The 12502-nt window shown below is 27.3% G+C and overlaps 1 protein-coding gene across 1 annotated transcript; it reads right to left on the reverse strand.

Moving 5' to 3' along the window:
• Positions 1–2111: 2111 nt before the first annotated feature.
• On the reverse strand, positions 2112–4068 carry LOC114321642 (putative xyloglucan galactosyltransferase GT13). The gene has a single exon (XM_028268829.2). The coding sequence runs from the start codon at positions 3921–3923 to the stop codon at positions 2409–2411; it is 1515 nt and encodes a 504-aa protein (XP_028124630.2). The 5' UTR covers positions 3924–4068; the 3' UTR covers positions 2112–2408.
• Between the last annotated feature and the right edge of the window lie 8434 nt (positions 4069–12502).

Here is a 12502-nt window from a genome sequence, read left to right on the forward strand (position 1 = left end):
TCATGAGGAGTGACACTCGATAAGCACAATGACCAACTATAAGAAGTAAAAATGAATGTGAAACAAATGGCCTGAAAATGAAATATTTTCTACATCATTGAGAGCTAATGAAGTCCTAATACAATCTTAAGCTCTGTTTGTTTGGGCGAAAAAAATTTCAAATGTAAATATTTTTTACGGAAAACTTTTTCTAGAAAATGTTTCTTAGAGAAAACATTTTTCTATGTTTGATAGTAGTGGTGTTGAAACGAAAGTGGAGGTGGAGGTGGAGGTGGAGGTGGAGGTGGGGTGGCGGCAACGGCAATAGCGACAATAATGGTGGCAGTGGCCGTGGTGATAGTGGTGTGGTGGTGGAGGTGAACGTGGCGATGGTAGTGTGGTGATATTTGTAAGATTTTAGTCTACAAAATGTTTTTCATCTCTTGAAAGTAGAAAACATTTTCTGTCCATGTAAGTTTGTTTTTTGTTGATCATAAAAAATATTTTTTGTTAACTTTTATTTTTTATTATACCAAATATCAAAGAATATAAAAATATTTTTCACCTAGATAAACGACACGTTAATTTATTTACTTTACAGGTGCAGGTAATCTGGTTCATCGACCGCATACTCTCCTTTATATATATGGTTTTTTAAGATTTTCCTACCCGCTTAAGGAAACATCATTTATAACTAACAAATGATGAAAGTTTTTTCAAGCACATAGAAAAGGCGAAAAGGTAGAATCTTCTAATACAATAAACTAGGAAAAATTATAAATAAGTGAGAGAATCTTAAAATTTTATTTATTACTGGTAGAATTTTATTTTGTGCAAGTTTTGTTTTTTTGACACATTAAAAAGACTAAGACACCAATTGTCTTTATTGAATTTTATTCTTTCCAATTTGATGGCTTTGAATTCCGGATTTGAAGTTCGCGTGGAGGGTATTGCTCATAGACTACCAATTGCCTACGCTTTCAAGAATTTTAGAATTGTCAAAGCAAAGCAACCAATGTAGACATTGAAAATCACCTGTGGTATAGAAAATTTTCACAAAATTAAAAAAAAAAAAAAAAAAAAGAGCAAAAAAATGAGATTCACATCTGCGGGTCCATATATAAATCCCTTTTCATTGTTTGACATTTATGTTTGGTTCTTATGAAAATTGTGTTGTTAAGACTTTTTCATATAAATATAACTAGCCTATCACCCGTTCTATGCACGGGATAATTATAGATATTTATATTTGTTTTAATTTTTTTAATATATAAATTATGTTTTTAAAGATTTTTTATAAAAATAACTTAACAATCTTATCACTAATCATAGTGTACAGGAGAAATTAAAAAAACTACTGCAATAACTATGCACAGGCTGTATCTATAATTATTTGTATGAGAGGATTTTAAATGCTAATTAGAGATTTTGACCAAATCAATAAATGCAGATATGTGGATTGAAAAAAGTTAATAAATGCTGATCAGGAGATTTTGACCAAATCAATAAATGCTGAGATTTTTTTTTTAAATCAAAAATTTAGAAAATTAAGATTGAGAAATTGGAGCTCCTACAAGGTTTGGGATTTAGAAACCCCCTTTTTCTTAATATATTTACAATTATCTATATGTGTGAATTACGATTTTTAAATGTCTTTTTTTTTTTTTTTTTAATGTCTTCTTTTTTTCCTTTTTCATATTATATTAAAGTTTAATATTTTGATATTAATCATATGTGTTGGACTTTTCAAGGAATTAAATGTCTTCTTTTTTTATTATATTATATTAAAGTTTAATATTTTGATAATAATTATATGTGTTGGACTTTTCAAGAAATTTTTTTTATACTTGTTCTTAGGATGCATTAAAGTGTTATTATGAGGGATAATAATCATATGTGTTGAGACTTTTCAAGGAATTCATATGTGTTGGATTTTAAAGAATTTTTTTTATGCTTGTTCTTAATACATTAAAGTATTATTATGAGGGTAAAACTTTGGGATTGGGAGAAATTAATAAATGTTAAGGTTTTTTTTTTTAAATCAAAAAATCAGGAAATTTAGATTGGGAGATTGGAGCTCCCACAAGATTTAGAATTAAAAACCCCCTTTTACTTAATATATAGTATAGATAGAAGCTGAATAATTTTTTTTTGGTTTTGCTCAAATAGTACAAGAATAATGAAGAAACAAATACAATCAAGTTGCTTATCCCATTTCAAATCCCCAAAAAAAAAAAAAAGAAGCTAAAGTACACATAATCAGGAATATACAAAAAAAAAAAACCATTTCAAAACAATAACCAAATACAATCTCTCTCCTAACCAAAAAAATCCTGTAAGAAACAATTCATATTTGTTTGGGTCCGATTCTGTATTTGATTTTTTATGTGCCGATCAAATAATGCCTCGAACCATTCTCAGCAGCAAATTCAAAATTCAGTACTCTTCGCTCCCTCCATCTCTTTCCTAATTTTCTCTACTCTTTCAAGAACTCCCTCAATTGCTATATCAAATGCATCTTCAAGTGTCTCCAATCTTGACATTGGATTTGCATATATGATTCTAGGAATGAGCTTCACAATCTCCTCCCTCATCTCTGCCACTTCTTCTTCCGATATCCGACTCAAAGTCTCCCCAATATTCACTTTCCCATCTTTAATCTCATCCTCTGGTATGAACACAGAATATTTCGAATAATTCTTGGGTAAATGCCATATATATTGCTGGTATGCGGATCTAGAATCAAAGAAAACTGGAATGCACCCTGCCAAGATCGAATCAAACGTTGATCGCCTAGTAGACGAATCACCGGAAGGCTGCAAACAAAACTTGGATCTTTGAAAGATTTCTATCACATAAGTTGGGTTATCACACTTGTTTTCGCCCGAAGCACAATTCAAAAACTTGCATTTTTTTCCAGAATCAAGGCACTGGTTAATAATCTGACTCCGGATAGAATGTTCATTGTTGGGTCTTGGAGCACCCGCGAAAGAGAACAAGTATTGCCTTTTCAATTTCCTTAATTTGTTCTGCCATTGAAACACCTCGTCATCGCTAGATGGATGGAAATAAGTTGGATATGGAATCGCAAAATCTCTATTGGTTTCGGCTTGGGAAAATGATTCAATTATCAAAATCGTCATGTTTTTGGATTCGGGTAGTGACATGAGTTTGTTTCCCCAATCGGAATCGTTGTCGGTTTGTCTCCTAAAATCCCATGTAACCCTTCCTACAACAAAGAAATGATCTCTTCCACCCATAGATTTCCACTCAGGCTTCTCAGAAACCCATTTGGCTAATTCAATGGGTGCTGAATCTCTTATTGAAGTATTGTAACCCCAAAGGTATCGACCGATGTCAAGGCCAGCGTAGAATGGTACATAAACGATTGAAGCCAAAGATGAATTGTTGGTTAAGCACTTGTAGTTGTTCATTCTGTTGTGGAAAATCACTTCCAATAAAAACTGGTTTGTTTCAAACCAACTGATATTGTTTTGGAAAATCCCATGAAAATCCGCAGCACGAGGACCAAGACCCATGTTTGATATGTACTTGCAAATATCAAACCATTTGATTAGTGATGAACAATTCTTTAGAATGTCTGTGTTGAATCTGCTAGGAAGATCATGAACATAGATATATCGACCTGAGCATGAATCCAAAACATGTTTGGAGACCCGTTGAGTTGTGTTTTCAACCTGTTTAACTCCATCCTTGCTATCAGCAACTCTGTTTTCCTCATTCTCAGACATAGAATGAGATGTGGAGTCTCGAAAGATGAATGAATTTGCATAGTTGGCAATGAAGGTGAGCCTATTGTTGTTGTTGTTGCCTGAAAATGAAGCTGAACAGAGGAAACAAAGCAACAGAAACCATAAAATGAAGCAGAAAACGAAACCAAACCAGGATTTTTTGTTGCAGTTGAGGTTGATCGAATTCTTCATGTGACTTGTATTGATTTGCCCAGCAAAACAAATCTCTGTTATTTGTTTAGTCGATAAAAGCTGCAGGGAATGAGGAGATAAACTCTATCTCAGACAAAATGTCTGAATCAAAATGTGACCAAGAGACAGAGATGACAAAGTTTTAAATAGTACTGTTAGGATAATTAGTTAAGGGCTTTTGAGGAATCGTTTAGGTTTAGTTGACTTATTTTGAAATCAATTTTTATGATTCGAATTGTTTACATTTTTTAAGACTCATTGAATAGATTATTCATGTCAAAAATCAAAATGATTGAACATTGGCAACTATATATATTCGAACGATATTTGTTTTAAAAAAATAGATAACAAATACAATTTCAAGAATAATCATTCATTTTTTGTAATATAAATTTGATTCAAACATATAGCTATTAATATCTGATCATCTTGATTTTTTGCATAAATATTCTACTTAACGAGTCCTAGAGAGTGAACGGTTTGAATTATCGAAATAGGACTTATAATAGGCTCAACAGATCTCTCAAGTTCTATCATGTTTAGATCCTAATATGAGAGAAGCTCAACCCAATTAGTAATTGGTGTAATAGTATTAGGAGACTAATTAGTAAAGTTTAGATCCTGATATTCTCCCTTCCGTATTTGTAATGGAGATGTTCCATTTCATCATCTAACGGTGAGTGTAATGATCTTTTTTAATTTAAATTAATTATAAATTTGCATTCCTATTTCATAGCCATTATGTAATGGAAATCCTCCATTATATATATAGAATGAAGAGGATCAAAGTAAAATTCTAACCCAAAAATTATCAATTAATCATTACACATTATTAAATTTAAAAAATAGATCTAAAAAGTGAGTTTGTATATCATTTTAATATACGATATTGAGAATATGAACGAGTAAATAGGTGACGCAATCATTAATTTTTTTAAATAAAATATTTATTGTGAATGATGACAACAATTTTAAAAATTATTGTTCTAAATAGAATCGAACTGTATTTTAGTGGTTTGGTTTGATTTCGTTCCAAAATTTTCATGGTTCAATTTGATTCTAAATTTCATGAAACTATAAGTTATGATTTAGTTTTAATTGACTCCTAAATCGAACTAATTCAAACCATATTCATCCCTAAGTGAAATTTTCTTAATTACAATTTGTTAATGTTCTTTAATTTATTTGAAATCTTTAAATGCACAAAGAGAACAGTGCCTCGTTTATTTAATTTATTTATTTTTGTCTTACTTCTAGTATAAAAAGACTTTGGAGTTTACTTTGAATATTTTACACAATAAAATAATTGTTTGATAGTTTATTTAACTAAACAAATTTAGTTTTTATAAATCATCAAAAGATGTACTAATAAGATTTACAATTATTTTTATTTTTTGAATTAATAATTATGAAAACTAATTTATAAATAATATTAATTGAATTCAAGTATTACTATTGAGATATACTCATTGATATATAAAAATAAGGGTTGAGTTTCTATTATGTTCACGTCTTAACATTAAAAAAAATAAATAAATAAAAAAATAAAAATAAATAAATAAATAAATAATTGGGAGGCCTATGGATAGGGGCAGAGGCACGTGAGGCCTAGGGTCCCATGGCCCCCCTCAAGTTTTTAAGAAATTGTGCTTATACCCCTAATAAAAAATATATATTTCAATATAATCTTTTAAAGTAATTTCTTAAAATTTTATATTACTATTTTCTTTACCTTTTTTCTTTTTTTTTTTTAAAAAAAAAAATCTGTTTAGTTTGTCACTCTAAATATTTAATTATGCTAAAAAATATTTTTATAAATTTTATATTAGAGAAATGTTATATGTCACCAATTTTTTTGTTATATCACATCTTATAAAAATACTTGTAATTGGTTCATTTATTTTCATATTGTTATTACACAATTAATAACAACTAATGATATATTGCCATTTAATTCAGCGATTGAAAATGGAGAGAAAAAAAAAAACAAGTGATATATAATAGGCCCCGTGTATTATTAATTCACCTTTCTCTCTTTTCTTTCTCTATCCCTCTCTATATTTCTTTTGTGTGTGTATCTTAATGTAATTTTGCTCTCATATGTTGTGAAGGTATATGATTATTTTTTAAATTGTGATGATCACCATACATAAAATTAAATTAATAATAATACAAATAATGATCAGTTAACTTAAACTTATATTTAAATATACCTTTGCAATCGTATTAATTTTTAGTCTTACCATCAAATAAAAATTAAGTTAGATTGTGATTTTTATTAAGATTTTAATTCAATGTTGCCCGTTCTAAGTCAAAATCCTGACTCTATCACTACCTGTGGAGCCCACCACGGGTCTTGTTTCGATAATCTGAACCGTTGATTTTGTAAGGCACTCGATGTGTATCATTCATAAAAAAAATTAATTCGATCTAATAATCATAACTCTTTTATCTTATTGCATTTATCTCTAAGAAAATGGACGGTAAACATATTTATGAAAATAAATTATTTATTTTTTTAGAGACAAATACAACTAAATAAAAATGTTACGATTGTCAAATTAAACTAATTTATTTTTTCAAAAATATATGCATTGAATATCTTACAAAATAAAGGATTATAGTAAATCTTACGAGTCCTTTCAATTTTCTCATGTTGAGATGCGTAAACTTGAGAAGCTAATCCTAAGATAAAAAGTATTTGGAAAGAACAGCATTTTTGGTGGGTGAATTGGGGATGGGAAGACTTTTGCCTTTTTTTTTATTTTAATTTTTTTAGTAATATATTAAATTCATATTCTCAATTTTGATTCCTATGGGTGAGCCTTGGTCAACTGGTTTTGATAGTGAAGCACCACTTGGCACTTGTTAATAATACACGTGCTCATATTAACTGCCGTTAGATTGGTATATTTCTTGAGATTTTAGGCTTATTTTGAAAAGATAAAAATAAGTAATTTTTTTAATATATTATAAAATAATATATAAAAAGTAAAGAGGTGGTGTAATTTAAATAAGTTAATAAGTTGACTTATAAATTTGCTCCCAAAACAGGTTTTCATTTGACAGTTGAGAATATATAAGAGCTCACTAAGTTAGCTTGAGGGAGTCATTAGAATCTTTGGAAAAAAATCATGAATTTTCTAGGATAGTATTAAGGATCTCATGGAAAACTTATGGCAGTTTGCCAAACAAAGGCGAAGAGAAAGAAAACAAAAAGCACAAGTATTATTGGTATATATAAAATTTGCAATTGGATTTAAAAAAGCATGTCTCGGGCAATTTAGCAAACAAAAAACTACTCAAATAAAGAGCAAAATAAGTATAGATTCAACCCGAGGCATGTAGCGCACTTGTAAATGCTTGGGGATTAAGACCTCAAGTCTCAAGTTCGAAATTCCTTGGGCTAATTTGTTAGGCGTTGCGCAGTTGGTTCGAAAGTTAGCCTCAAGTTATTACCGTAACACTTGGTGTGGGTTCAATACTCTCTTGCTTCGCGAGTTCTGATTTAAGCGGAACTTGTTTTGAGAGGTCGGGACAAGTTCTCAGATTATAATCTCTGACTCAAAACGAACAATAGGACACATTGGTGATCTCTGCAAGCGGCACACTAGTGATCTCTGCCAGGGGCACTGCTTTTGACTTGTGGGGAAGGAGGAAGATTTTCCAATAACCAAAAAAAAAAAAAAAAAAAAAAAAAAAGGGGGTATTGACACAAATCAAACTAAAGATGTTAAACATAACAAACATTTTTTTTCCCCCTTAAAACTATAGGGAAATGCTATAGTGTGCACCTTTTTAGATACATACCATATGCACTCTATCACAAAATGCGTAAATATATTATAAAATTTTATAACATCAATCACAAAATATATAATCTTGTCATAAATTAGTATAACAAAAAACATCGTAATCAAGTTACAAAATTTTAAATATGTTATTACGTTAATTTATGATAAAATTATATATTTTGTAATTGATATTATAAAATTTTGTAATAAAAATATATATTTTTATATTAGAGTGCATATATTCCACATCATAAAATTTCCCAAAAGTATAAGTTTCCAAGTTTGGTGGCTTATTCTTTGGGTCCAGAAAGGAATGTACCACCACCGCCCATGGTTGCGTACAACGACGGAGAAAGCGAGAGAATTTATTTAACACTGCAGCTGCATCTCAAAAAAATTTCTGACCTCTCTATTTCCAATTTTAAATGATATTGACTACTTATGTATAAAGACAAAATTGGAATTTCAGCACCAATTTGAAAGATAAATAATATTTTTTTATAACATAGACAAACACACACATATATATAATACGATATATAATATATACAGATATTTAAAAAATTCAAATATTATTTAATCAATCTCTATTAGGATGAAAAAAAAAAATTGATAAAAAATAAAAAAGAATACAAGGCGTGAGAATAATAAAATATATATCTTTTATACTGCGAGGTTATTTTATTTATAAAATAATATATATATATATATATATATTTAGAAGTGCTATAACAAACATAATTTTTTATAGAAGCAGCATAGCCATGGGAATTGTGGATGCTGCTGTGCAGCAAAATGGACCCATTTTCGATAATCCAAACCATTCATATTTTAGAATACATCAAGTAGAACATACTTGTAAAAAATTAAGTTAATCGGATATCGTTTTCCCATTCATCAACTCACATTTGTATTCATTTTAATACTTTAAATAACAATTATTTTTATAGATACAAATGTGAATGGATGAACGGGTAAACGATATCCGATTAACTTAATTTTTTACAAGCATGTTCTACTTAATATATTCTAAAATATGAACAGTTCAGATTATCGAAATGGGTCTCGAAATGGACTCATTTCGCTGCACAGCAATTGAGCAGCATCCCCAATTCCGTAGCCATGACCCCCTACAATCTTCTCCTAATTCCATCACTACTCATATTTATCTATCTATCTATCTATACTATACTATATATATAACCAAATGTAGTTGTATTGGCAAAAGTCTCCAATTATTCAGTCCTAAATTTTCATAATTTTAATTTTCTCTTTTTCTTACGTGGCAACCCTCTTTGATTGTCTCTCATGCTTTCAACCCTTTTTTATTGTCTTTCATATTTTATATTTTCCACCATTTTCTATTTGTTTGATTAATTAAAATAAAAATTAATTTCATGGTTTATGAATAAAGATTTAAATTTCAAAATACCTCCATATAAATAAACATATAAAAATTAATAAATAATTTATGAAAATTAATTTCATGATCTACAGATAAAGATAAAAATTAAATAATTAATTTAAAAAAAATTATTTTCATAACTTATAGATAATTTAAAATTTCTTCCCATAAATAAACTTATAAAAATTGATAAATAACTTATAAAAATTAATTTCATGACTTACAGAAAAAGATAAAGGTTAAAAAATTGATTTTAAAAAAAAATGAAATTACTCCTTTTTTTTTTTAGCCCTTCATTTTGTACTTTAATTATTTTCATTATAGATAAACATATAAAAACTCATAAATAATTTATGAAAAATTATTTCATGACCTATAGATAACGATAAAAATTAAAAGAATTATTTAAAAAAATTGATTTCATGACTTAAAGATAAATAAACATATACAAATTGATAAATAATTCATAAAAATTAATTTCGTGGTCTATAGATAAAGATAAAGATTAAATAATTGATTTACAAAAAATTAAAATAATAAAATCTGAATAAAGATATGATTTGTTAATCTGTATCTATCAAAATCATATGTATCTAAATCTTTATTTTCATTTACTTATATTTTTTCTCCTTCTATCACATATTATCCTTTTTTATTTTGAATTTTTTATCTTATGAAATGTCCTTATGTATAACTTTTAATCTCCTATTAAATTCTTATCCTTCTCTTCATAATTTTTATTATTCGTTATTATTTACCAAGTGATAAAGATATGAAATAAATAGTTGGCTCTAAATGAGAAGAGTATTAATAATGAAATAATGAAGGCTGCATGGGAGGAGACAACACAAAAATCTCACAAAATTAATTTTCGCCACTATATTTATCCAAGGTAATAATTTGATACTCTTTCTCTTAATTGTTAAAAATAATTTGTATTAGATCATTACTATGTGTTTTTTCTTTTTCTTTTTTTTCTTTTTTTATAAGGCTATCATTTGTTATAGTATTTCTTCAAACCCATCTTTAAATTCTCTCTTTGAAATTTTTGTTTTTTTAATAATAAAGTTTAGAACCAATTTCTTATCAAATTTGTTTTCTTGGTACTTATTTTATTGAAAGATCGAGACAAGTAAAACTTTAATATGACATATGAAATTAATAAACATAATACAAAAATGGTAGGGAAATACTATACATATTTGTCGATATCTCTCTGTTATTATTAGTTGATTTGCTAGATTATATTATCAATTTTGACTCCATATGATTTAATTCAATGTCCATGACTTTAGTTGCATTTGATCATTTTTTCATTGAGTAGCATATATAATTTTTTTGTTGGTATATAATGATTAAAGCTATCATTTATTATATTTCTTCAAGAACAATTCAAATAATTTGTCATCATTTTTTAATAAATAAAATGGATTAAACCTATTTTCTTATATAATTTTTATAATCTTATGAAATTGTTATCTTGATTTAAGTTTTTTAAATGTTGCAGGAACTATGCAAGTATTATTCAAGTTATGGGAAAATGATTATAAAGAATGATTTATATGCATGTGTCATTGATAGAAGAAATTAAAGATAGAGAGTTGCTAACATGATCAATTAATGATTTATTTGATAAATTTTTTTTATGAGTAGGGTAACAAACTTAGATAAAAATTTTTAAAAAAAACTACTTAGAAATTATAATTAAAAATTAAGATTTATTTATAATTTGGTCCCACAATAATAATATAAACCATTGATTTACAAGTTTAAGTAAATTTATGATAACTTTTCTGAGTTTATGGAATTTCTCTCTTTTAATACTTTGCTCTTTTTTTTTCTTTTTTTTATGAGTTGGGTAACAAACTTAGATTAAACTTTTTAAAAAACTACATAGAAATTATAATTAAAAATTAAGATTTATTCATAATTTGGTCCCACAATAATAATATAAACTACTAATTTAAAAGTCTTAAGTAATTTATGATAACTTTTCTGAGTTTATAGAATTTCTTTCTTTTAATACTTTATTTTTGTTTGTTTGTTTGTTTTTTTTTTCCTGCATGATACTATAGTTTGATACAAGTTATTTATGTTATCAAGTGATTGTGATACTATTATTCCCAACAATCTTTGTAATTAACAATTTTTTTTGCATATCAAATTTTATTGTGAAATTTTGTGGATTAATTATGGTTGACATCTACCAGGATGACCTAATATCATGACTTCCGCTATTAAAACAAAATTTAAAATTAGAATAATTTATTTATCACACAAAATGTAAATAGTCTATTTTTCCGTGCATCGCACGGATTACCGCTAATACTATATAAGAAAAAGGGTATTTTCAGTGAGGAGTCTTATGAGAGTTTTAATTTCTCATACTAATTTTCTTGATTTTTTAAATTTTAAATAATTAAGAAAATCTCCATTAGCAAGTTTTTATTTGATAATCCCATATCGGGAAAAGAATTAAAAAAAAAGTTATTTTACTCATATAAAGGGAATATTATACTCTCATCCCATTTTGTGAGGAGTATTGTGAGGGTTTCAATATCTCATATTAATTTTCTTAATTCTCTTAATTTTAAACAATTGAGAAAATCTCCATTAATTAGCTTTTATTTGGTAATCCCACATTGAAAAAAGAAGGATAAAATGAGTTATTTTACTCATATAAAGTAATCTTATACTTCCATCCCATTTAATATTGTAGTGTTGTGCATGTTTCAATTCAATATAATTTAAATTTTAAAAGTTTTAATTAATTAATTATAACGTACCTGATTAGGCTAAATCATTTTTGATTTGATTGATTTGTTGGTTTAACTGTGATTTTATCAAAATATATTGATTAGATTTGTTAGATTCGAAATAAACTAAAGATTCATCTGATTAAAGATTGAAAGACTGAGATTGCTTGATTAGAAATAAACTTTCCATCCAAATAATTGTTAACTTTTATTTTATAATCCCACATCGGAAAAAGAAAAAAAAAAGTGAATCTTAATAGTGTAGTATTGTGTATATTTCAATTCAAGATAGTTTAAATTTTAAAATTAAAAGAACATTTAAAAGTTTTAATTAATTAATTTTGTATTTTTGTATAAGTAGGTTGGTGATTTGATATAACCGATTAGGCTGAACCATTTTGGGTTTAACCGATTCGCCGGTTTAATCGCAATTTCTCAACAATTTTAAAAAATTTCATTAGCTAACTTCCATTGAACCATGTAAAAATAAAACTCTAATTAGTCTATGATTTATTTTATAATCCCACATCGGGAGAAGAAGAAAAAACAAAGTTTATTTCGCTATCTATCTATATATTGTATAAGAAAAATGAGATTTTTAGGGAGAAGCCTTCTAAGAGCTCC

This window comes from Camellia sinensis, chromosome 7 (assembly GCF_055761805.1).
Source record: "Camellia sinensis isolate YWXY chromosome 7, ASM5576180v1, whole genome shotgun sequence".
NCBI classification, from domain to species: Eukaryota; Viridiplantae; Streptophyta; class Magnoliopsida; order Ericales; family Theaceae; genus Camellia; species Camellia sinensis.